We start from the raw sequence: 26,604 nt of genomic DNA, 5'->3' as shown, positions 1-26,604 counted from the left end.
CATTAACTACCAAGTAACTTATGGAAGACTTTTGAAAAACAAAAGGGGGGTAAAAGAATTACATGGTTACCCGAATGGAGTTTAATGGTTCTACAAACGATCATCTCAATGCTCGGTAATGTGATAAAGACATCAATGCGACCTTTAGCCAGTCAGATTTTACTGTCCAACAGCATCATGAATTCAAACCACACTGAGGGTATTCCTTCTTGCCTGCACTCAGAATGGGATAAAAAAAGACCCTTCCCCCAAAATTATTGCTTGGGTGGGTGTGATATTGCTTGGGGAGGGCCCCGTTGCCCTGTAAAATGCACCCCCCCTTCCTTCCTTTGTTCATCTCTACTAGTTACCGTATTTTTTGTTCTATAAGACTCACTTTTTCCCTCCTAAAAAGTAAGGGGAAATGTGTGTGCATCTTATGGAGCGAATGCAGGCTGCGCAGCTATCCCAGAAGCCAGAACAGCAAGAGTGATGGCTGCTTTCACTGCGTACCGATCCCTCTTGCTGTTTTGGCTTCTGAGATTCAGAATATTTTTTTTCTTGTTTTCCTCCTTCAAAAACTAGGTGTGTCTTGTGGTCTGGTGCGTCTTATAGAGAGAAAAATACGGTACTTCTCCAGTCCAATTCACATAATCATGCTTCCCATATTGGTGACACATAAATGCAAATAATGGCTGTAGCTCTCCTTGTTTTGTCAACTTTCAAGCCCCTGGGGTGTTAAGCTGAAGGAGAGTAAGCTTCAGCTGAAGAGGCTGAGTGCAGATTTTAGAGACCTAATAGAGGCCTGGACTCTGGCGGGAGAGTTCCCAGGGAAGTCGCAAAATGCTTGCTGACTCTGCTGAGTCCTCGGTTGTGTCCTTGCATCCCTAGGCAGGGCCTGATGCCTCCCAAAGCCTTGCCTCTTGAACTAAAGTGCACTAAATTGTAAGTGGCGCATTGGAATGGCCTCGGTGGTGCTCTTGTCTTCCCCAGTGGAAGATAAGCAAGCCACCGGCAGAAAGAACTTGCGGGGTGGGGGGGGTGGGGGTGTGCAGAGGACAGAGCCTCAATGCTAGCTTCCTTGCAGATGGGTCTCTGTTACTTACTAGGAGAGAGCAGGTCAAGGTGTTGAGAAGAGTGAGGCGAAAGCACTGACAGAACCAATCTAGTACATTTTCATTGTGCTGAACCGCTTCTGGGTGGTGGGTGGAACAGGTTCATGCGCTGAAATCCTGGCTCAGTAATCCAGAATATTCGTGAGCTCTGTGCACCCATGTTACCCCTTTGCTCCCACTTGGCTCTTCTGTTCATGGAAGTGGGGAAGCAAACTAGGGAGCTGCACTTTCCATTTTTTTTAAAAAAATAATCTTTATTAAAAGTTTAATAGTTACAAAAAAAGAGAAAGGAAAAAAAGGAAAAAAAACAATAAAAAGTTTAACAAGCAATACATCAAAAATAAGGAAAAAAACAGAAAAACAATACATCAAAACAACAAGAAAAACAAAAAAAAAATTAAAAACGCATCCAATATTTCCATATCTTTACCTTTCATTTACTAGTTTCATCGACCTCCTCACACCTCCCTTTTTTGTATTCTAGTTCAATTAGCTATTTCAGCAAATCCTTTCCATCCTTCTCAATTTTTTGTTCTAAAATTTAGCTTAACACAATCTAACTTTAAATTTTCCACTTTAACCCCTTAACAATAAATTTTTACTTAATTCTTTTTAACATTTCTGCTAAAACCATATAACTTCATTCCAGCATTCTTCTAACATTCATTAATTTTGCAATATTTCTGTAAATATACTTTGAATTTTTTCCAATCTTCTTCCACCCGCACTTTCCATTTATGTGTGACCTGGCCTATGAAGCTGTGATCTAAAGCTGGCTTCCAGCTCTTGGTTTGTTTTTTGGTGGGGGTTTTTTAACCCTCTCTTCCACGAAGGGGCTGTATGAGGAAGCACAGAGGGTCAAGCACATCCTGGCTTATTAAGCCAGGATTTGATTGTCTGAAGCTCCCTACCCAAAAGGTCTGAGTTGCTCTTCCAAAGTTCAGGATCCGCTAACTCAGATTCTGACATGTCTTCAAGGAGGTTCTATGAATTCTGCAGTCCTTAGGCTTCCTGGACAGGTGATCCTAAATTTGGGTCATCATCTGATGAGACGCCAACATATATTTTGTAGCACATGTGTTGTTAAAAGCATCAACCCTGCAGCTCAGAAAACTTGGGGATAAAAATACTAGGAGCATTTGTCATTCAGATTTTCTCTCTCCACTATCCAGGTGCAGATATGAATGAAGGCCAGCTCATGGGAGATTTCGAAACAGACTCAAAGCAGCTGGAAGCCCAGTCCTGGAGTCAAGTCGTAGACGCCAAGTTTCTCCGGCAACAAAAGAAGGATGTTGTGAAGCGACAAGATGTCATTTATGGTGAGCGTCACAATTTAATGCTAAGATGATCAAAATTCTGCAAGTACAGAGACAAGATTCTGCAACCTTCGTACATTAGCAAAAGTGTGTGATTTCTCTTTGTTACATTTATTTCTTCTGCTAATCCCAGGAGGGGACAAGGTGGTATAGAGACAACTGAAGCCCCTTTCCCCCAATCTCATTCATTATTTCAGAAGGCATTCTCCCCCTCTGTGTTTTCTTCTAGAATTCATCCTTTTAAGATTCTGTTGTTTGTTTTGCTGTCCTGTTTTATCACGTTGCTACTTTTGATGTGTGGATTCTTTGTGGATTCTTTGTGTCCGGAAGTGTCTCTGGACAGCGCTGGCCCCCAGCCTCTTTGAGTGAGATGGGCGCACAACCCTAGAGTCTGTCAAGACTGGCCCGTACGGGCAGGGGTACCTTTACTGTTTGATGTGTGGATTCTTTGTGGATTCTTAGGGACGCGGGTGGCGCTGTGGGTAAAAGCCTCAGCGTCTAGGGCTTGCCGATCGAAAGGTCGGCGGTTCGAATCCCTGCGGCGGGGTGCGCTCCCATTGTTCGGTCCCAGCGGCTGCCAATCTAGCAGTTCGAAAGCACCCCTAAATGCAAGCAGATAAATAGGGACCGCTTACTAGCGGGAAGGTAAACAGCGTTTCCGTGTGCGGCTCTGGCTCGCCAGAGCAGCGATGTCACGCTGGCCACGTGACCCAGAAGTGTCTCCGGACAGCACTGGCCCCCGGCCTCTTTGAGTGAGATGGGCGCACAACCCTAGAGTCTGTCAAGACTGGCCCGTACGGGCAGGGGTACCTTTACTGTTTGATGTGTGGATTCTTGTTGCCTTTTATATTGTCTGTGAGCTGCCTCAAGAAAGTTCTGATTTCAAGTATAGGAAGGTCTCCAGTTACTAAACCAGAGCTGAGATGCTTCGAGAGCCAAGTTCTGTGACCCAGGGATGGGGAACCTCTAGCTATAGAGGCAGATGTGGCCCTCCAAGCCTTTTTTTATCTAGCCTTCAGGACTCTTCGCACTCTGTGGACACACTCCTAACTAGTCCTGCTTTGCAATGCCTTTGAGTATTTCCGCCTATGTTGAATGTGCCCTTAAACTCAGATGATTCTTCATGCTAGTTTGGATGGAGGGTAGAAAAAGGTATATTATAGAGGGGACACCAATGTGATGCCATTTGAACGTTTCTAGACTACAACTCCCATCAGCCCCGACCAGCATGGCTAGTGGTCAGGAATGATGGGAGTTGTGGTCGGACAACATCTGGAGGGCAACACCTTGGCTATCCTTGGTGTGTAGTTAACTAGCCTACTATATAAAAGCAAAATTAGCATGAGTTGCTCTTTTGCTTCTGGCCCATTGCTGTCATGTGGCCACTGGAAACTTGCCTAGAGGGGACTGTGGCCCTCAGGCTGGAAAAAGTTGTAATGGCCAGTGCTACATTTTGTGGCTTTTCTCTGCTTTGCCAGGCCAATCTCTGCTAACATCCCCTATGTCTGTCTTGCCTTCACCCCTCTCTGTTCTTCTTCAGAACTGATGCAGACAGAAATGCACCACGTCCGCACCTTGAAGATCATGAGTGATGTGTACAGCAGAGGAATGGTGCAGGAGTTGCAGTATGAGCAGCAGATGGTGGAAAAAGTCTTCCCTTGCCTGGACGACCTGCTAAACATCCACACCCAGTTCTTCCAGCGGATTCTGGAGAGGAAGAAGGAGTCGCTGGCGGACAGAAGCGAGAAGAATTTTGTCATCAAGAGGATAGGGGACATCCTTGTGAACCAAGTAAGCACTGGGAAGTGTATCTGAGGGCAGCGCAGGGCACAGCGCCTGTGTTTCAGTCCGACTAATCTGGGTTGCACATGCAGCAAACTAAAAGCCATGATTCTGTGTGAGGAATGGCAGAATTCTGCAGCCTCTGTTAGCAAATTAAGTGTCTGTTTGGCACAATTTATTCTGCCAGGTGTGAGCAGGAGCAAATAGCTATATCGGGTCCTAAAGCCCCCACGTCACTGCATGGCTTGAAGCAGGATCCAGCCATTCTAGTGAAGTCAAAGGCAGTATTTGCTTTTGCAAGCAGACCTGTTCGATTCCTTGCAGCATCTCTGTGGAGCGCTCCAAATGATGCTGTACAGTGATGCATAATGATTGGCACTTACATTATTTATTTTGAGATTATTTTAAACATTCACTTGATTGGAGTCAGATAGCCCTTTTAGTGAATCCACTGGAAAAACACGCAGCAGCAAAACCACAATGGGAGCAGAACTGAAGCACAACAGAAGGAACGGCATGTTTACTGAAGAAGGGGCACAACCTCAGGGAAGTCAGATTGCATAATTCATAGCTCTTTGAGGTCCGGTTATGACCCTAAATGTGTAAAAGGGGCTTTAAAAAACAAAACTTTAACCCTTAATATTATGCAAAATTGTCCCAAGATGATCACTGACATCATCGGGGGGGGGCACTATTAGTGGTCTCCCATGAATCAGAAACACAGCTTTGCATCAATAAGAAGTGATGCATTCAGTGCTGTGGGCCCAGTTCTGTCGAACTTTCTCCCACTAGAAGTCAGACAGGCCCTGTCCCTGCTAAGTTCCAGGTGTCTGGTTAAAACCATTTTATTTCAGAGGGCTTTTGCATCATGGATACAAAACATCTCTGTTGTATTAAAGTTTTCTGATGTTCTTCCTTTAAATTTCCAAGAGATTAAATTTCTGAGGTTTAATTTATGGGATTTTTATAGTTGTAAGACGCTCTGACACCTAAGATGGTGAAAAGTGGGATATAATGAATAAAAGCATTAATACCACCGCGAGAGCCTCCACTTTCATTTTCCCACAATGATGACGTTTAGCACAAACCGTGGTCTGCTGTGATGTTTCAACTGAGCGAGTGGCTGATGATTAGGTCGCCTTAGCCACTTGGGGAGACCGCTGGTGAACTCTTAACATATGTTTTAACTTCTGGCAGTTTTCTGGGGAGAACGCTGAGAAAATGAAGAAAACCTACGGCAAGTTCTGCGGGCACCACAATGAGGCGGTGAATTATTTTAAAGACCTTCATTCCAAGGAGAAACGGTTTCAAGCATTCATCAAGGTAACACCGGTGTTTTGCAAATGTTCTCTTGTATAGAGGTGGGGTAGGGAATAGGGGGAAGAAGCATGCAGGTGAAGTTTCTTGTATATTGTGCTTCCTCCTTAAAAATCCAGATTCTTTCACCAAAGTCAACCACGTATTGCAAGGATAGGGAGCCTGCGGCCCTCCAGATATTTATCCCTGGGCTTCTAGTATTCAGTTTCTAGGCAGAATACATGTGTGTGATCAAAGTGGGGTGAGGTAGGGATAGTTTGCAAGGAATAACTGCTCAGTAGCAGCAGCAACAGGCTAATGGTGAGGAGTGTACCCTTTATCTTTCATTTCATTCTTCTTTCTCTAGAAAAAGATGAGCAGCTCTGTGGTGAGGCGTCTGGGCATTCCTGAGTGCATCTTGCTAGTAACACAGAGGATCACCAAATATCCTGTGCTGCTACAAAGAATACTGCAGCATACCAAAGGTAGGTGAAAAGCTGCCATTTTCCACCTTGGTGAGCAAATGGCTATATGGACCTCAGAAACCTTCGCATCTTATAACTGGGCTTGTGGCATAGAAAGCACCCATTGCAAAACATTTTAGCATCACTTTGTGCTTGCTTGCTGAGAGACTGTTGTCTTAGGATATATTCTAGGTGAAAGAAAGCTGTCTCTACAGCAGCCTCCATTTCATGGAAATGGTCCTGCGGCTTTTGAAACCCTCATTCTTCTAAGTTGTTTCTGTTTAGTTCAATTGCACAAGTGTAGGTTTGTGTGGGTCTGCTGATTCTTCATGCTGCTTCTGGCAATGATCCCTGTTTAGGCACTTGTACTGTATCACGATGCTAATTTTACCTCCATACAGTTAGCTTGTCTCTCCACACCCCTACAAGCAAGGCAAGCAAGAGCCAAAAAACACTCTGGGTGTGAAGAAGGACCAGTTGAACGGTTTAGCCAGGGGAGAGTTTGAAGGCCAGAGAGGGTTGGAACGCTCTATTCGACCCCAAGCCCCGAGGTTCCCCACCTCTACTCTACACGAATTGATAGAGATCTAAGTGTCACTGTCAAATGTGTGCTCAGCAAATAGCTGGGAGGGTCAGGGAAAGGGAACGTAAAAGAAGTTAGCTAAAGCTCAAGAGCTGGGCGAAAAGAATTAAGCAAGAACTGAAAGATGGGTCTCCTTGTGTTTTAAGAAAACGACGAGGAACATCAAGATTTGGTGCTGTCCCTAAACCTGGTGAAGGAAGTAATCACAGCTGTGAACAGCAAAGTCAGCAACTACGAGAAGAAGATGCGCCTCAATGAAATCTACACCCGGACGGACAGCAAGTCTATCATGAGAATGAAGAGCGGGCAGATGTTCGCTAGAGAGGACCTGCGGCGCAGGAAGTTTGTCCGGGACGGGCCCATCTCGCTGAGAAATGCAGCCAGCAAACTGAAAGGTAAGTGAGTCCTGCTGTCTGTATTCCCTTCCTGTCCCTGCATATTGGATAAAGGTGTAATTGGTTGGACCCTCCACGGTGTCCACATTGGGACAGTCTTTTAAATTCCTAGACTGCTTAAGCACAGCTGCTTATTTAAAAATGTGTGCCCTGCCTTTTCCCTTCTCCGTGGATTTCCAAAGGCCCGCAGTACTTTAAAACTGTTGTGTTGTAAAGAGAGAGAAAAGTCAGGACTATAATAACAGCCAATAAAGCCAGCAATATTGGCATAAGGCGGCAGCAGCAGCAGCAACAACAGCAACCATCACTTAGCAGTGAACCCCCATAAGCCTTTTGTAACTGCAATGCTTTAATGTGCTCTCCAAACCCCAGCCAAGATGAAGCAAGGTGAATCTCTCTTAGGGTGGGAGTTTGGATGTCACTGCTGCAAAGGTCCCATCCTGTGTAGCTGCCCACCAACAGGACCTCGGGGGATGACCTTCATGCAGGGTTAACCCCCCAGGTGTTGCTGGACCCCAGCTCTTGTCATCCCTGACTATTGCCCCTATTATCTGGGGTTGATGGGAGTTGGAGCCCACCAGTATTTGGAGGGCCACAGTTTCCCCCACCCCTGCATAGTAAGCTGCCTTATACCAAGTCAAACCATTGGCACTTCTAGCTCAGTATTGTCTACTCAGACTGGCAGTGGCCTCTCCAGGATTTCAGAAGCAAGTCCCTCTCAGTGCTACCTGTAGGGTTATTTCCCCCCCCTGCACAGCCATGTGATGCTTCTAATAGGTGCCACGTCCACTACACAGACCCAGGTGGGACATCATACTTGCTGGACACTTGTTATATGGTACCTAGGAAACTATCTGAATAGCAGAGGTGGATCCTAAAGAATGAATTGCTTCTTGTACAGCGTGATTCAGCTGTGATAGTGTTTAGCCCGGGGGGGCTGTGGAAACCAAGTTTGCCATTGCCTTCTAAATTGCTCCAGTATGTGCCACCTTCAGTCTGGGGTAAGGTTACCAGATTTTTTTCAATGAATCCAGGGACACTTTTCAACTTCAGTGGATTTTGTATGGGGACTGATTTGTAAATCCGGGGACTTTCCCCAGGAAACGGGGATGTCTGGTAACCTTAGTCTGGGGGAGATGGTTAAACTCTCCTTCTGGGTGAACTCTCACCCTGGAGCATATTGGTTGTCCTGAAAGCATCCTGCCATGTGTCAAGGAGAATTCTCCTTTAGTTTCCAGAAACTAGTATTCTAGAAATGCTTCATGTGCAGTGAAATGATGAGCTGCAAACACTGCCATTGCCGCACCTTGTGAAAGAAGCTTGCTGCTTGCGACCACTACTTTTGGAGAAACTCCCTTTGACCTGACACTTTGGTCTTTTGATATTGATGGTCAAGGTGGGTGAGTGGAGAGCTGCCTGCAGCCAATGAGAGTTATACCCAGCAAAAACCACTCCTTAGAAAAACAGTGTTTTAACACCTTTTCCTCTTAGGACAAAAGCATTGATTGTGAATAAGGAGCATTTGCGCTCTCCTGCCCACTTAGCCACCTCTTCCCTAAACTTCCAGGTCTCTCAAAGGACTTGAGGTTTAGAAGTGAGCAAGAGTTTGTGTGTTTTTACATGGTCTGTTGTGTTTTTCTTTGCCAGAAGTCCAGGCTGTTCTCCTCTCAGATGTTCTGATATTTCTTCAGGAAAAGGACCAGAAATATGTGTTTGCATCTCTGGTAAGATCTTTAGTACTTTCTAATCAATAATAATAATTATGATAAATATACATTTGGCTAAAAAATGAGTTGCTGAATCAAAGATGATTCTTGTATTTAGTTTTTGTTTGTTTTTAAAATTATCTGCTCCTTTCACTCCTTTTTACCATTTTTAAGGAAAGGCACACAGCCTCTGAATATATTTGTTTGGGGGCAAAAAATTCCTGGCTCCTATTGTCTCTATGTACATTTTCCTTAGCATCTTTCAAATTTATTACTATTATTTTATTAAAGCACTTGCTCCCTTCTGGGCAAAGCTCACAGTTATTAAAAGAGCAAGAAAAAGCAGGAATAAAGCAGCACGTTAAAACAGCAGAACTGTACAGAATGAAATTACAAAATGGGCTTTAAAAAGCTGGTTTTTAAAAATCTTTTCAAAAACCTATAAAATGCAATGGTGCTTTTGATCTGTAAGGGGGGGAAAAACCTCCAAAATGCCCAGTGGGGCAGTGTCTTATTAGAACCAACCAAAATGCCACAAGATTGCCGCAAGCGATTAAGTTCCCCAGAAGACTTCATTGCATTAGCTGACCTCAAGGCCATAACATGCAGTAGTGATTACCTAACTGTGCATTTCAAAAGTTTTGTGTTCTCCTTTCGCATTCAGTCCTATCCTTTGCAGAGACACAGAAACGTATTTGGCAATCTGTGATGATGTTCCTGTGTTGGTATAAGTAAGGAAATATACTGTCAGGAAGCAACACACAGCTTAAGAGAGTCTGTTTCCGGACTCTCTGCAACACGAATGGGGCATCTGTGGCTCCCCAGATGTTGTTGGGCTCCAGTTTCCATTAGCCGCAACCAGCATGACCGGTGGCCAAAGATGCTGAGAACTGGACTCCAGGAGGGCCACTGGTTCTCCTCCTCGGCTATACAATGAATCCAATCTAAACCAACATCTAGAGCCCCATTTAGGCTCTGATTTAGGGCAGCTTCATTATATAGTAGGTGGACTTGTGTTGGACAAATCAGAGCAGTAGTGAAGAGTTGAGCCAAGATGTTTTCCTAGTCCAAATTCTCCCTACCATTAAAACCTACTGAAATGCTTTAGTAAGTCGCTTGCTCTCATTCGCCACAGCATCTAAGATTGGCTGCAGGTAAAAATGTTACACGGAAAAAATACGAGAGACATTACACATACTTCTGTAAAACAAGAAAATCTTTAATAAAACAAAAACAAAAGATTGGCTGCAGGCTTGAGAAACTCCCTGCACTGTGTGTGTGTTTAAATTGAAGTACTTTAGAGGGGGATATATATTAAATAATCCATTGGTTAGGGCTTGTAGTGGTTAAGATAGAAAAGTAGGCCTGCCAGGCTGCATCAGACTGAAAGCTGACTGATTTGTTTTCCTCTCTCTTCCCAAAAGGATCAAAAATCCACAGTGATATCTCTAAAGAAGCTGATTGTCCGAGAAGTAGCCCATGAGGAGAAGGGTTTGTTCCTTATCAGCATGGGAGGGAAGGACCCAGAAATGGTGGAAGTTCGCGCCAGCTCAAAGGAAGAGCGCAACAGCTGGATACAAAGCATACAGGACACCATGAATACTATGTAAGCAGCTGGTGGTTGGTCTGTGGAATGCATGGGCATTGTGTGTGGAATGCAATTGCAAACGAGTTTAGGATTGGCTGTGTCTCTGTGGCAGGGTGGCATCAAGGTGGAGGCTGCCCTGGAGCATTGCACCAGTATTTGAATGCTCTTAGTATGTGCAGGTCAAGGACCCACATGTCCCCTTTTGATGGTGTTGTGGTGCCATGTTGAATGGAAGGACCAAAGATCTGGTAGAGCATCTGCTTTGCATGCCTTCCTCAGCAGCTTCAGCTAGTGCTGGGGCAGACCTCTGTTTGAAACCCTGTAGAGAACTTTCCAGATAGGGTAGTGAGGGTACTGAGCTAGACAAGGGATGCAGGTGGCGCTGTGGTCTAAACCACTGAGCCTCTTAGGTTTGCTGATTGTAAGGTTGGCGGTTCAAATCCCCATGACAGAGTGAGCTCCTGTTGCTCTGTTCCAGCTTCTGCCAACCTAGGAGTTCGAAAGCATGCCAGTGCAAGTAGATAAATAGGTATCACTGCTGTGGGAGGGTAAATGGCGTTTCTGTGCACTCTGGCTTCCGTCATGATGTCCCGTTGTGGCAGAAGCAGTTAAGTCATGCTGGCCACATGACCCGAAAGCTGTCTTTCGGCAAACACCAGCTCCCTCAACCTGAAAGTGAGATGAGAGCCACAACCCCATAGTTGCCTTTGACTGGACTTAAATGTCCAGGGGTTTTAACCTTACTGAGCTAGATGGACGAATGGCCTGATTCAGTTATAAGGCAGCTCTTCCTGTGTTCCTAAGCTCGATGTCCTTGCATCACATTGAATAAAAGGGAGGAGTTCCAAAATTTCTGGCCAGCTCGAGCATTCTACACGCTGATTGTTGTTGTAAACTATTAAACAGGACTATATAGTAAGCAGGCATGCAAAAGACACAGATCCCTTTGTTGGAAAAAGGTCTATGTGTAACTGAGCTGTGTTGACATCGTTGTTAAAGTTAATGAGGTATACAAAAGCAATTCTAAGATACGCTAATCCACTGCATTTCTGCAGTTTAATCATCAATCAACCACTTTGCTTTTTTAGCCGCAGGCTGCTAAAACTGAATTGGTATATAAATAAGTAGCATCTGTACATACAGTTAAGTATCTTGTCTATATACGACTTTAAATGAGCATAAAACTAAATATGACTGATAGTGTCTTACTGTAAAGTTAAATAAACCGGGAAAAGATGTACCACCATACGAGAATTCAGTACAAATATACAAATAAACAAATTACTAAATAATGCAAGTTACAAATCCATCCGATGTAAAATTGCCCAGTGCTGTACATCAGTAGGCAAAATTGGCCACCTACTGGCTGACTTACTGTAATGTTTGTTAAAAGTTTGCTTATATTCAAGTCCAGGCATTCTAAGCCTTGCCAGAAATCTTGTCGCCTCTGCAAAGAATGAAAGCCTTTTCCTTCCTCCTAAAACATTTGCTTCCCACTGACATCCCAAATGAGCACTTCAGGGGTTTCAAAAAAGATGCAGAGATGTTGATGTTTTTCCTGCCCTGTTCTACTCTGTTTTGGCTCTTCCTGCAGGGATAAGGAAGAAGATGAAGGCATCCCTAGTGAATCGGAGGAGGAAAAGCGAGTGCTTGACAGCAAAGCCCGGGAACTGAAAGGTAAAAACAACAGAAGCTGTGACCAAAACCTTTGCCTAAAACATGCCATAAATGTGCAGAGCTGGGGAACCGGCGCCCATCCAAATATGAGAGTCATAAGCCCAGCAGCCCCAACCACTGTGGTTTGTGATGATGGCACTAACTGGAGGGCCACAGGCCTTTTAGAAGCTACCCAGTAAACTTCACGGTGTTTTGATTCCAAATGCCCTGTACTGAGACCTAACTCGCTAATTATAGCACTGCATTGGCTCTTAAACCTCCCCTCACTTCCATATGAACTGAGTCAATATAGAGTAATACTGAGCCAAACCATGGTTTAGTGTGAATGTGCTGGGCTCCCAGAGGTAGCTCATTGCGCCACTTCGTTCCTCCTCTAGTCTTGCTGCTGCTGTGAGCTGAACCACAGTTTTGTTTTAACTTGTCATCCAAACCCATGCTTTGTCTCACTCGAGATAAACCTCGCTCGAGATAAACCTAAGCCAGCTTTTGCAAACCTGGGGGTTTCTGGATGTTACATGACTATAACTCCCTGTTTGTTAGCCAAGTTGGCTAGGATGGGTGGGAATCTCAGTCAAATGTCTGGAGGGCTCCACACTGTCTACACAGTTCTTAGCTGGAAGGAATAATGGTCTGACTAGGTACAGTGTTGGTTTGCTTTGCATCAGTTTGCCTTGCCCTGTCCCCTCATTTTGCAAAGCATCCTTTCCCCATGGTAATAACTCTCTGTGACCCGAGTTTCTCTCGATTCCTGTGATTCCCTGACTTGCCAGAAGGTGGGGCCTGGGTCTCAGTGATTGCGAGTCCCACCAAGTTGCCGAGGCACATTCTGTGTTCTGCAGCAGTTCTTCGACTGACCTTCCCCTTCTACCCCACAGAACAGCTCCATCAAAAAGACCAGCAGATTATCACGCTGCTGGAGGAGAAGGAGAAGATCTTTCGGGACATGACAGACTGCAGCGGGCACGAGGACAGCTCGGGGGCTAGGACCTTGTTCCGGGCCAACACGGAAGAGGCACCCAAGGGAGAAAGTGTGATGAAGAGCGTGATAACTGAAGGTAAGCTTCCATTCACTGCCCTCTCCCCAGAAGGAATTGTATATTCACCTGTACATTCAGCCTTAGCAAATGCACAGTAGCTCAGGGGCGGCAGTGTCTGCTTTACATGCAGAAGGTTCCAGGTTCAATTCCTGGCATCTTCAGGTGAGGGCAGGGAGCATCATCCCCTGTCTGGAGGCCTGGGAGCTGCTGCCAGTCAGTGTAGACAATCCTGAGCTAGGATGCAGGGATCTAAACCGCAGCAAAGGTGAGACAGGTCTAATGTGGTTAGACAAATTTAATTCAGGAAATGAAGTTGGAATTGGTCCCCGGTTTTGTCCACCACTTTGCCCAAGTCAGGGGGCATAGTCTCCCAGCCAGGACACCTGTGCTTGGTGGCATGCGCACCCACACACCACCATTTCAAATCTCTCCTGAACCCACAACCCAGTTCTTAATCTCTTAACCTTCATCCTTTTCTGAAACTTAAGCCTAAGCCAGCTTTTGCCAACCCGGTGTTCCTCATACGTTTTGGACTCCCAACTCCCATCAGCCCTACCTAGGCTGTTGACTGTTGCAGTTATTAGATGTTGCTGCTCTTGGGGAGTTTTGTTTATAGGGAAAGTAAAGACTGATTGGGGATGCGGGTGGCGCTGTGGGTTAAACCACAGAGCCTAGGACTTGCCGAACAGAAGGTCGGCGGTTCAAATCCCCGCGACGGGGTGAGCTCCTGTTGCTCGGTCCCTGCTCCTGCCAACCTAGCAGTTCGAAAGCACGTCAAAGTGCAAGTAGATAAATAGGTACCGCTCTGGCGGGAAGGTAAACGGTGTTTCCGTGCACTGCTGCTCTGGTTCGCCAGAAGCGGCTTAGTCATGCTGGCCACATGACCCGGAAGCTGTGCGCCGGCTCCCTCGGCCAATAAAGCAAGATGAGCGCCTCAACCCCAGAGTCGGTCACGACTGGACCTAATGGTCAGGGGTCCCTTTACCTAAAGACTGATTGCCGAAAGGTCCCGATACATAAGCACTTATGTTGGCTGAGGCTGATGGGAACTGTAGTCTTAACACTTCTGTAGGGCACCAGGTTGCCAAAAGTCTAGCATAAGCATTTATAATTTCATTCGCACGTGTTCTTGCCATGTTTCTCTTGCCTCAGTCGCCCTTCCTCTTTGTCTCAGTGCAGATTGGGAGTTTTTCTGGGTGCAGGGACTTTTCATCTTAATGTTACTCTCTCTGTAAAGCCCTGTGTGCTTTGCAAGCATTGGATGAATCCTCACGATGTCTAGCTTGAACGCAGGTGACTTTGCAGACTCCCATAAGTCACCCACCACTGCCTTCACAACTTAGTTTCTTCCTAACATTCAGATCTGCCTTAGCAGGTTAGCATGAATGGAGTTTGGTCATATATTCAACTTCTTCTGGTTGCTTGCTTCTTCTCCTTTCAGTTGAGCTGCTGCAAGGGTTGGTGAGCAGGAGCCTTGGAAGTGCCCTTGGGCAACAGATGAGCAGCCTCACCTTGGAGCAAGAGGGCGTGGGACCCGTCTCCCTCCCCAGGAGGGCAGAGACATTTGGAGGATTTGACAGTCACCAAATGAATGTCTGCAAGGGTGAGTATCTGCCATGGTGTTCCCTAGAATTCACACTGCTTTTGTGTTGGTCTTTGCATGCCCATCTGCTCCTGAACCTGCATCCAAGGTCTTCATTTTAATTTGCAAATTCCTGAAAAGTTTCGGTCTGGGGTACCTTAAGGGACCGCCTGAACCCTTTTGCTTCAGCTCGATCACTGAGATCACCTGGAGGAGTTTTGCTCCATATTATTTCCAACAGTGATCTCAGGGTTGTCAGGGACCATTTCTTTCATGGATGATAGTATTTTTAAATTCCTCCTGAAAGTCAATAATGAGGGAGACAGACATACCTCACCCAGGAGGCCAATCCACTAATAGGGAGCTGCTACAGATAAGGCCCTATCAACTGGACATACAAAACTTTTTTCTTTCTTTTTTGGTTTCTGAATGTACACAGAACAAAGAATCCCTGTATGGTGTCACCCCCTGCCCCAGGAATATTCCATGCATATGCAATGTAAATTATACAGTCAAATATTAAGCATGTTTGTATAATACTTAGAGTTGATTGTACAAGTTAAAGTATTTTCTGTGCTCCATCTTAGCAGATTGCCTCAGAATATCGCCACTATTTTCTGAAATAGTTAGTGTCCTGTAATTCTAGATGTGTATTTGTGTGTGTACGATTGCTGTGAACGGCTTTTTTTAAAAAAAGATTTTTACAAATTTAAAGAAAGTGGAGGACTTCCTTTCAAAGGAGAGGTGGTTCTAGACAGCCCTCAGCTCTACGGCTGGAATACTGCAATCATTCTATGTTTTTTCCTGGACCTAAGGAACTCACGTTAACATCTGACTTTTCAGGGGTGGAAAAGGTTGAAGGAGAAGATGTGCAGGATCTTCGGAGGACAGAGTCGGACAGTGTTTTGAAGAAGGTATGGAACTGAGGAGGGTCCTTCACTTAGCAGTGGATGCATTGCCTATAGGGCTGTCAATGGCTACTAACCGTGACAACAGTGCTCTGCCACCAAAGTCAGAGGCAGCACTGCTGGAAGCCACAGGAGGGGGTGGGTTGAGGGAGTCCGCTAGCGCTTGCAGGTTTCCCACAGGCACCCAGTTGGCCACTGTGACAACAGGCTGCTGGAGTAGGTGGACCATTGGCCTGATCCAGCAGGCCTTTTCTTGGGATGTCCATTCCCTAGCATCTCCAGCTATTAAGACCTTGGAGTGCATCTGCAAATTGGAAGAGACAGTGTTGTATCCAATGTGCCAGAGCTCTCGAAGGCTGCATATTTCATGAATCGCTTTCCTATGAAACACCTCAGAGCAATTAAACAATTAAACAAAAAAACACCCCATGAACAGTTGAAACAGCAGCTGCATGTATATAAACAATTTCATAGCCAACAGAAATACAGACTGGGATAAAAGCCTTCACTAAAAAGGGCACATTTTTTAAAAAGGTCTCTGTGGCGATCACAAAGGGCCCCCGGACGTTTCACAGTCTATTGACCCTGTGCCACCACTGCGATAGCTTTCTTCGCTGCCACCCCGCTTCTCACGGGGACACACGGAGTCCAGGCAGTTGTTAACATAAACAAACAAGCGTATGGTTGCAGTTTATTTTTCTCTTGTCAGTTTCCTAATCTTAGTTCCTAACAACTCCAAACTGAATTATTCCCCACTGTCTATCTGACTCAACCTAACAATTCCTCTCACTCTCTCACAATACACCTCGACCAACCCACTGCCTATTCCACCCTCTTCTCCAACACTCAAGCCTCAACTCCCAACTGACAAACCTCAACTGACTTTTCAAAACCTCCCACTCTATCTTTTACTCCCCCCCCTTGCATTCTCACTGGCCAATCATATCACACCCATTTTAACCCTTTCCTTGACCCATCCTAGAAGGCAAACACCACAGTCTCCCATGTGGTTGCCCACCCAGACAATTTCCTTGCGGCTCATTCCGGCTCATTCAGCAGTGCCTTGTTTTTCCTCCTGAAAAGCATGAACTTTGAAGCCTGATATTTAAACAATAAAAAATAAAAAATAATCACTGTTCTGGAAAATTAAAACCCCTTCACATAAAGCCTTGTTTTTAATTTTATTTTATTTTGTTCACACTGACTGGCAGAGAGGGTCCTTCCAGCCCTACCTGGAAGTTGAGCGTGGGACCTTCTGCATGCAAGGCAAATGCTCTGCCTCTGAGCTGCAGCCTTGTCTCCCCTTTCTAAAGAGTTTGATGCAAAATGGACTAAACACCCGATGCGAGGCATGGGCAGGCAACCTGTGGGCCTCCAAATTTTGTTGGATTTCATTTCCCCACAGCTGCAGGCACCATGGCCAATGTGTCAGGGATGATGGGAGTTGTAGTCCATCCATAAGTGGAGGGTCACAGGTTGTCTCCTCCTGGGGATCAGTGTTGCTGCCTGAGGCTGACTTTGATCCTTGCTACCTTTCCTCTGCCTTGTTCTCATTAAGACTGTCTGATCTCTTCCCAGGGAGGAACAGCTAACTTGATGTTTGTGCTGAAAAGGAACAATGAGGTAAACATTCCTGTTTTCACTTGGCCTTCTTTGCTGAGGAACACAGCCAAAGGAACCTGGTCTCTGCTTTTCAGGATCACGGTTTCCAGAGCAGCATGGAACACAATTAAAAACAACCAAAACGTTTTAAACCAGCAGGAAAACAGCACAAAAACTCAATATCCAAAGAATATGGGTGCTTCCAGATGAGGGTCTAATTTGCAGATGGGTTGTTGCAAGAAGACTTTAAAATAAATAAAAAATAGCAGATATCCACACTAAGTTTGTGGAAGGGGCAGGATATGGGCTTGCATTTTGATGCCAAACACATTGTGTGGACACTTCAAAACAATTTTGCATGCATGAGGAGCACCCATCTCACAATGAACACCAGTCCAGAACACTCTCTATTGTGTCGGATGCTTGATCAGTGCTACAGAGGCCCACTTGAGGTTTGCTAATGGTTGATCAATAGAGTGTGCTCTCTCTTCTGCCCCTCTTGGGCTAAAACACTGCAGCAGATCAGTGTCGCCAGTAACTGAATCAGCAGCTGACAGCAGCTTATTTCTTTTTTTCCTCCTGCAGCAAGTTCTCCAGAGCATCACTCACCTCCACAGCTTGCTGGGTATGTTGCAGGTAAGTAAGTCCTGGGGGAAGGGGTTGGGGAGGAATACTGCCATTGGCCATTGGTCAAGGGCTCTTTGCTGTGTAGATTCTCCGCTTGCACAATGCACCATGTAATATTGGCTTAAAGTCTTCACAAGCCCTCTCCATATCAGAAGGGTTGCGATGCTTAGGCTTAGACTAAGCTTCCCTCTGCTAGTGTACTTGCTGGCAGAATGTTGGGGGAGCCCTCAGTTCTAATAAAGGGTCCAGCGAAATAAAGGGTCTCTCCCAGAAGCAGAGATGATTATGTGCAAGGGAAGAGCATGGCATTGGTGTTGTCAATGCCTCTCAAGCCAGCCTTGTTGCATGGAGAGGTCCGACACAGAGGGAGCTGCCTCATACCCACTCGGGCCATGGGCACAACTAGCTCTGTCTTGTCTACACCACGAGTAGGAGACCTTTTTCAAGCCGAGGGCCGCCTTCCCTCGCTGGCAGCCTTCTGGGAGCCACATGCTAATAGGGCCAAACTGGGCATGGCCAGAAACACACCACTCTTAGTCTCCATCCAGGGAAATAAGAGGTATTATCACAGTTCAAGGACACATTGCAGCCAGGCAGGAACACTAGAGGATGGTGCAGGGCAGGACCAGAGGACAGCATGGTACAGTGGTACCTCCGGTTAAGAACTTCGTTCTGGAGGTCTGCTCTTAACCTGAAGCACCACTTTAGCTAATGGGGCCTCCCGCTGCTGCCGTGCTGCCAGAGCACGATTTCTGTTCTCATCCTGAAGCAAAGTTCTTGACCCCAGGTACTATTTCTGGGTTAGCTGAGTCTGTAACCTGAAGCGTATGTAACCTGAGGTACCACTGTATAGGGAAGTGACATGGCCTGAGTAGAACCCCAAGTTCAGATATAGAAGTCTAGAGAGCCACATATGGGCTCAGGTTCCCCATCTCTTTTCTACAACACCTGGTAGTGGCAATCCAAGGAAAGGAGTCTCTTCCTGTCCTTTCAGAGAAGCGTCTCTCCGGGCCCTTCCTGGAGAGAGCAGGGGTTGAACTGGAGGGCAGGGCGTCTCCTGCATGCAAAGCCCCGAGCCCCAGCCTTCCCTAAGCCTTCCCTCCCTTCCACAGGCTGTTGTCGTGCAGCAGGACACCTACATTGAGGACCAGAAGCTTCTCCTGACGGAGAGGGCCCTGACCCGCAGCTCCCTGCGCCCCAACTCCCTGATCGAGCAGGAGAAGCAGCGCAGCCTGGAGAAGCAGCGGCAGGAGCTGGCCAACCTGCAGAAGCAGCAGGCCCAGCACCAGGAGGAGAAGCGGAAGAGGGAGCGGGAGTGGGAGGCCCGCGAGAAGGAGGTGGCGGAGCGGGAGGCCCGGCTGGCCCAGCGGGAGGAGCAGCTCCAGAAGGGGCACCACAGCCTGGAGAAGGAGCAGGAGGAGCTGCAGCAGAAGAAGGCCACCTACCAGCTTGATCTGGAGCATCTCCGCGCAGCCCAGAAGCAGCTGGAGAAGGAGAAAGAGCAGCTCAAGAGGGACATGGAGCAGATCTCCCAGCTGCGGGCAGAGCCCAACCACAGTCCAGTAAGTCACCTTCTCACTCCAGTTTTTGGCAAAGGCAGGTGCGTATAGGAAGCCACCTTGTACTGAGTCCAATCCCACTGGCCCACGTGAGAAGACTTGAGCCTTTTCTGAAGCCAGACCCACCTTCTAACAGGAGACCCGTTTTGGTTCTTTTTTAAAAAAACCTTTGTATATGTAGGGCTGCAGCTGTGACCCATCTTAGACCCAGTGCTCGGTCCTTACTTACCAGTTGAAGCTCTCCAGGGTTTTGGGGTAGGAGATTTCGCCAGCCCTACTTGAGAAAGCAAAGCTTTTCTCCCTCTCACTTAACACTAGATCCTGGGAGCATCCAAGGAAGCTGATTGAAGGCTTCAGAACAGATGAAAGAAAGCATCTCTTTGCACCGTGCATATTAAGCAGTGAAGCTCACTCGCACTGGAGACAGTGATGGCCACCAAGTTGGATGACTTGGAAAGAGAATTAGACAAATTCATGGGGGAGAAGGGCTATCAGTTGCTGCTAGACGAGATGGCAGTGCTGTGCCTTCACAGCTGGAGGTAGTCATGCCTCTGAATATCAATTGCTGGAAACAGCAGGAGAGGAGGGTGTTTTTGTGCTTGGGCCCTGCTTAGTTTCCCACAGGCCATCCTGTGATCTCTTCCTAGTGGAAAATTGTTGCGGAACAGATTGCGCAGCCAAATCACCTGCAGACTGCTCATTGCAAATCAGTGTCACACTAGCTTAAAACATCCAGTAGCCAGCCTTTTATTTTCATGGCGGGGAGGGATTGCTCCTATCCATGTGATGCCTGGACTGCCGCCGCCACACCTGTTTCACTTCTACCACTTGTTTTGCCTCCTGCCTTGCAGCTTTCCAACCAGCGCGGCAAGATGACCAGGACACCTTCCCTTCCCGTGCCCGACGACTCGTCTTCCAGGCAACAGGGCCATTTGGAGAAAGAACTGTCTGCGTCGCCCAAAAGGAACAGCCTCACAAGGACGCACAAGGAGAAAGGCGCTTTCCACCTGCTTGGCACGACGACGTCCAGCCAAGCCAACAAGGCAGCTGACGGACAGGGTCAGGTGCAGAACCGCCTCTTTGGCTTGGCCAAGCCAAAGGAGAAGAAGGAGAAGAAGAAGAAGGGCAAAGGGCACCGTTCTCAGCCAGCTGGTAAGAAAAGTAGTGGCAAATTGGCCAACTCAGTTAGGAAGGTGGTTTCCCATTAGAGAGGCTCTGAGGACCTGTTTGCACACAGAGTAAGTTGTGCCGCAGGATCCACACACAGGTGCATTGTGGGAATACTGGAGGCACTTGGCTGGTTCACAGTTCCAGGGACAGTGTCAGGGATCTTCTGCTTGATAGAAGATGTCTTCATGTCTCTTGGAGCCAAGGGAGTTAAGGCACCAGTTTATCTGCAGTGGTTGCTGCTGCCCATTGAGACAGATAGGGCAGAAGGCTGGGAGGCCGGCCCAACAGGAGGTGGTGCCAGAGCCAATTAATTCTAGCTGTCATTAATTCTGACAGCTGACATTAATTAATTCTGACATTAATTCTGTCCCCATCTTCCTCTTCCCTGCTAAGTTATACAAGGGCAACACTGAGACTTGAGGAGGAGGAAGCAAACAGCCATAGTTACCCCCTGAGCTGGTTGTAAGAAAGAAGGCAGACAAGTGGGGCGCTGGCTCTGGGCAGACTGAGGTTAGTGGGGCAGCGCCCCATTTGCCATAATGGACCAGCCCTCACACCTGGAAAGGAAGCAACTATGTGGAGCAGGGAAGGAAGAGGCAGCAGCAGGCAAGCCCTGCTTGGACACTTAGAAGAAATAAGAAGTGGGGAAGGGGAAGAGTTGCCTTTTAAACGATGCAGGCAATCTTCTCCAGGGTCCACTGGCGGAGGAAGAGGAGTGCGGGGGGAGCGCACTGCCCCCGGCAGAATGATCCCGGCAGGGTGCCATTGTGGCTGCCCCCCCCCCCCACGCTGGGCGCCCCGCCCCCACAGGCAGCGTGCCCTGCCGCCAGGATGCACGCCGCCCCGCCTGCTCTCCGCCCCCCGGTGCCGGAGCATGAAGCTCCGCCACTGCCAGGGTCATCTGATTCTCAGGGCCAGGGTTTGGGTGCACCATGCCTGATGTGAACTGCTTGCAATTCTTTCCTCTGGTGCGGACAGGAGAGAATTGGTTCCTCTGTAGCTCCTGACGTCCCTCGGAAAGGGAATCAGAAATCTGCCGCTACAACAGCCTGTCACTACTGCCTGCTTTGAAGGCACAGGTTTGTTGCCCAAGGAAAGATTCGTTGCGATACCCAGCAGTGGGGTTGAAAGCAGATCAGGAGCACCTTCAAGGTTGCATTTGGAATATTTAATTTGGGCATTAAGGTCTTCGCAGCTATGAGCAGGGAGAGCAGGAAATACATGCCCCTTCTGCATGGTCCTGATGTCGTTTGCTTGTGATTTCCTTCCCTTGTCCAGAGGCTCAGTCGCCAGAAGCAGCACCGGAGGGCGAGGAAATCTTCTGCTGACCTCACTGTTCCACCTCCTGCAAGGATGAGGCTGCCCCGTGCTGTGCCCTGCAGAGCGCTCCCCAGCACAGGGCAGATGCAGCAGCGGCTCTTGTCTGCCTTGAACTGAATTGTCCTTGCAGCACAAACCCACCTGCGTGCCTACAATTTGCAGCCTGCTCCCAACTGCTGGCTCTGCCCGTGTCCTGGATCCATGACCTTTTAAAAGGCAGCAGGGGAGGCAAAAGCTTCGGACTCTGGGTGTGGCCAGACTGGGCGGGCTTGGTTTTGGCTGCACGTGTCTCTCTGAAAGGAAAAGAAAGGAAAGGAAAAGCATCCATTCTGTGTGCAATGCTGGCTGTTAAGACAGACACTCCCTGCTTCTGTTTTCATCTCCAAAGATTGGGAAAAAAGTGCATCCTGGGTGGCAGCTTGGCTGATCTTCTATTGGGGAAGTCCACCAAAAACCATCGCCCTCTATAGCAAAAGCATGGGGCTCTTTAATGCAATGTTTTCTACATTGCCATATATATAGATAGTACTGTATATATACTTATATATAAATATAAATATAGAAAATGTAGCTGTATATCCGTTGGGGTATGCTTTAATTCTGTACAGAAAAAGCTGGCTGAGCTTAGCTCTTCCCTAAAGGTTTAGCTGAAACTGTTCAGGGACTGTGTTGATATTAAATATCTCTTTACTTGTTGGCACTCTGTTCTAGTGCTTCTGTCACTGGCAAAAACGCCTTCTCCCCCAAAATATCCATCTGTGTGTTGGGGAATGGACTCAAGGCCACGTAGCGGCAAATTGGCCAACTCAGTTAGGAAGGTGGTTTCCCATTAGAGAGGCTCTGGGGACCTGTTTGCACACAGAGTAAGTTGTGCCGCAGGATCCACACACAGGTGCATTGTGGGAATACTGGAGGCACTTGGCTAGTTCACAGTTCCAGGGACAGTGTTAGGGATCTTCTGCTTGATAGAAGCAAAAGTGTAAGAATGGATTTGAGCTGGCTAAGGCTACCAAGTCGGAATGAAATATGAACAGGCAATCTTTGAAAATTGAGAGAGATAGAGTGTATGTTTTAGGGACAGGGAAGGGGAATCTGTGGCTCTTGAGAAGTTGCTGGACTCCAGTTCCCATCATCCCTGACTGCTGGCCATGCTGGCTAAGGCTGATGGGAGCTGTAGTCCAACAACTTCTTAAGAGCCACATGCTCCCCATCCCTTCTTCAGAAGCCGCTTCAGGAAAGCCGCAGCAGGCCAATGTTTAAATCACAACTACTCTCAAGTCCCTTTTGAAATGAGCACAAGGGAAGAACTGACTCCCTGGCCCAAGAACACCTCCTTTCCCAGAATGCAGCTCTCCCATCTCAGCCTTCAGTATTAATAGTAGTTTCAACTAGAAAGCCACTAATTCACCATAGAGATCACTGACTGCTTTTGCCCAAGAGATGGTTAGAGGCAAAAACCAACAGCAGCCCAAATTCTTATTTCTCTTCCCTTGGCTTTCTGCTTTTCTCCAAATTTGCTGGTTCATCTCTTTGCTAGAAGTGCTACCTTCATAGCCATTTTGAAGGGCGGCAACTTGGGTGGGAAATGAGCCATATAAGCAGAAGTGCAATGGCCTTTCATTTTCATGCATAGCGGAGTCCACTGTAGCTTCTGAACATTCCTCATCTGGTAAGGGGAACTTGGCGGGTGAGCAAACGCTGTGACCTTCCAATTGCAGTAGGACTCCAACTCCCATCAGCCCCCTACCTGCACAGCCAAATGGTCAGGGATGATGGGAGTTGTAGTCAGACAACCGCTAGAGGGCCACAGTTTTGCCACCTTTAAGAATTGCAAAGTTCCAAATCTGGCATCACAGGTTGCGTCAGTGCAGACCATCATTTTGAGGTGGAAGAGATAAATAATGCCCCCCTCAACTGATAAAATGGTTCCTTACAACATATGAAAATATTTGGATTTGTTTCTCGGACTTAGCACCATGTGATATGGGTGAACCTTTGACAACTTGGACCCCGTGGGTTGGGGGAATCCATTCATGGCAAGTTTCCCAGCTTTTAAATGATTGGGTGGCTCAGCTTTTAGGAGGGTTTGGTGCATAGTTCTTCCTTCTTTTCTTTTTGGACTCGAGTTAATTCTTCTGGCCATGCACACTCCAGTGTTTGAGTCGCAGACTGAGCATCCTTCACTCTGGCGAATACAAGCATAGTGAGTCAGGCCAGATCCAATGACTTTGGCGTTGCTCCACCAGTCACATTTAATGGGTGCACCCGCTGATTCCTGTACAGGTGATGCTTTATCAAGTTCAGAAATGCATCCTGTGAGATTGGTGCTTTCTGTATGGAATCTCAGAAAGCTGTTTTTCCTTCTGCAAAGCAAGCGGTTACCCTGAGTGGGTGGAGAGATTAAACTGCATCCTTCATTGCACTGGGAGCAAGAAGGCAGCAGGGCAGAGAGGGATGCAGCCCCAATGAAAAAATTTTTGGAGTTGGTGTGTGAAAGGACTTTCTCCCTAGCACCTTGTGCCAATGCAAAAAGAATTGTGGAACAAGCTGGCAAAGTAGTTCCTTATGTGGTGATGCCAAGGGAAGATGAAAGGTCCCCTGTTATGATATTTTTTAATAATATAGACTCCCCAGAGATTACTCCTGTAGACTGGAGAAAAGGGCACAAATAGTGCTCTCTCTCTCGCCTTGCCTCTGCCCTGCCAAATCCTAGAAGCATTTTGAAAGCTTCCTTTTCCTACCACGTTTTCAGACTTATTTTTTAATGAAAGGTTTGCACTATTGTCCTGATGCCTTCTCCCTTTAGAGCGTCTCAGGATTTGTGTTGTTGTTTTTTTTCCATGCAAGAATCTTGCGTGGAAAAACAGAGAAAACTCTTTAACAAGTCTTCAGTGCTGGGACCGCGGCAGGTACGTCGGGTCTGTCTTGGCCAGCAATGGAGAACCTCCCTCAGCCTGGCTGAGTCCGAAAGCTCCTTAAGCAATTCACTCTCCAAAAGCGCAGCAGGAGGCAGCTGTGGAGGTCTACTTTTTATTATTGTTGTTACTTTAATTATTTTGTTGTTGTTGCTTGTTCTCTTGACTGCAAGCTGGGCTTGCCATAAAATAAATAAATCTTTCTGTTTGTTTGAAAGAGATCTGGATTTAAAAAGAAGAAGAGAAAAACGTTTACTGAGCTGTTTTCGCTTTGAAGCTGGGCTTGTTAAGCCCAAAGTGGGGTTTTTCGCTTATGTAAATATTAATTCAGTCACCGATAAATTAAAAAAAATAACCTGTAGAGCATTGAATGCAATTGACCACTGCTAGGGAACAACCTCTAAAACCCAGGGTCTCTTTGCCACTTTTCAGAGATCTAAAGGCAGGTTGAAGGCAGATCACTTTCGGTGCTGCTAAATGAGTTTTTGCAGGCTGGGGTAACTTTTTTTTCCTTAAGCTGTTTGTCCAGAGGTGGCAGTGAGAGAAAATGAGCATGTATAAGACACAGAAAGCAGAGCCTGCCTGGAACCACCTTCATTCCTCTCAAAAACTATTGTCTCCAACTTTATTTAATTATAGCAGACTAGCTGTTGCTGCTCAGCCTTCTGCCCTCCATCCCCGTCCGCGCTTTACAATCCGGGTTTCATCCATGCAAAGGACCACGATCCACAGGGTCTATATAGTTTCCCCTTTAGCAGTGCAGCTCAGTTTTAAAGCTCAAGACGAATGGTTTAATCTAGTATTATTAATGTCCGTGGGTCATTGCATGGATGCCGAGAGGCACCAGAGGCTGGGAGCAAAATGGAATGCCATTTCATGTGGTAACATTTTAGGAAAAGAAAAGTTTCTAAAAGTCTGCTGCCATTGTTCCTTTCCTTTTCTTCACACAGAGAGGAGTCCAGTGTTACATACATGTAAAAAAAGGAGATGGATTTGTGTATTTAAATAAAATCTGTAGGTTTTCAAAGGTTCCTTCTATTCAATTATTCTGTGGTTCAGCTTTCCTTAGCCTGGTTCCTTCCAGTTGGGAGTTGTTGTGACCCAAAAGCATCTCAAGGCCCCATCAGGTTGGGGAAAGCTGAATTATATATGGTTAAAATAAAGGTATGATAATTCCTTTCTGACAGTGAAAGAGTACATTTGCATACTTGCCAGAAAAATGTATTATAATGATGTTGTCCACTCATTTGGATTTTTTTTTTTCTCTCTCTCTCCCACACCCACCCCACTATCTAGGCTTGTATAAGGGTACCTGTTTCATATTTCTGGTTGAAAGTAATGTTTAAAAAAACACACTTTAAAAATAGAAACATACAACAGTGAAGAGGGTGAAAAAACACCAACAACCTAAACTGCTATATGTTAATTTGTAATTATGTAAAAAGTAGGTTACTGATTGTAAAATTTTACAAAGCTCCCCCCTTGTAATTTGCAAAAAAAGAAGAAAAAAATCAGATTTTTGTAATAGCTTTTATTTATCTGCCTTCCTTATTAATTAATGAGAGCAATTTCTTGTAAAGTCGTTTCCCCCTCCCCTCTAAATAAATCTTGGTTTTAAGTCTGATGAATTTCTGCCTGCCTGTGTGTGTGTGTTTGTTCATATCAAATCAAACTATGTTGAATGGAAATTTTCAAAGCCTTTCCTTTGAACGCCTGGATAAGATACTTCATTTTCTTCCCATGCAGCAAAGGAAGAGAGGAAGGAAAATGTAAGTGCCCAGAGTGAGGGTGGTAGGGATGCCTTCATGAGGCTCTGGGCAAGGAAAAAATAAAGAACATAACAAGAGGCCTGCTGGATGAGGCCCAAATGCCCATCTAGACCAGAATCTTGTCTTCATCGTGGCCTTGGAAGGGGGGCTGTCATTGGCAGCCATTTTGTGCTGGCACCTACAACACCTTTATCAAAGAGTACGGGCACCTCAT

The 26,604-nt window shown here is 46.5% G+C and overlaps 1 protein-coding gene across 8 annotated transcripts in view; it reads left to right on the top strand.

Moving 5' to 3' along the window:
• AKAP13 (A-kinase anchoring protein 13) overlaps window positions 1-26,249 on the top strand; it is a 240,291-nt gene extending 214,042 nt beyond the window's left edge. For 7 of the 8 annotated variants that reach the window (XM_083411731.1, XM_083411734.1, XM_083411730.1 and 4 more), the window contains 16 exons: window positions 2,267-2,413; window positions 3,951-4,201; window positions 5,390-5,515; window positions 5,856-5,973; window positions 6,682-6,930; window positions 8,578-8,654; window positions 10,061-10,242; window positions 11,819-11,901; window positions 12,777-12,956; window positions 14,380-14,541; window positions 15,364-15,434; window positions 17,007-17,051; window positions 17,616-17,666; window positions 18,770-19,219; window positions 20,068-20,368; window positions 21,665-26,249. In XM_083411731.1, coding sequence (XP_083267857.1) covers window positions 2,267-2,413; window positions 3,951-4,201; window positions 5,390-5,515; window positions 5,856-5,973; window positions 6,682-6,930; window positions 8,578-8,654; window positions 10,061-10,242; window positions 11,819-11,901; window positions 12,777-12,956; window positions 14,380-14,541; window positions 15,364-15,434; window positions 17,007-17,051; window positions 17,616-17,666; window positions 18,770-19,219; window positions 20,068-20,368; window positions 21,665-21,714 — 2,543 coding nt within the window. In that variant the 3' untranslated portion in view covers window positions 21,715-26,249. Of the gene's footprint in view, window positions 1-2,266; window positions 2,414-3,950; window positions 4,202-5,389; window positions 5,516-5,855; window positions 5,974-6,681; window positions 6,931-8,577; window positions 8,655-10,060; window positions 10,243-11,818; window positions 11,902-12,776; window positions 12,957-14,379; window positions 14,542-15,363; window positions 15,609-15,673; window positions 16,036-17,006; window positions 17,052-17,615; window positions 17,667-18,769; window positions 19,220-20,067; window positions 20,369-21,664 lie in introns of those variants that run through there. The other variant, XR_014504561.1, reaches the window with a different exon arrangement.
• The last annotated feature ends 355 nt before the right edge of the window (window positions 26,250-26,604 follow it).

Source organism: Podarcis tiliguerta, assembly GCF_965153285.1.
Source record: "Podarcis tiliguerta genome assembly, chromosome: 14".
NCBI classification, from domain to species: Eukaryota; Metazoa; Chordata; class Lepidosauria; order Squamata; family Lacertidae; genus Podarcis; species Podarcis tiliguerta.
Note: the sequence above shows the minus strand (reverse complement) of the source record. Positions and strands in the feature narration are given on the sequence as shown.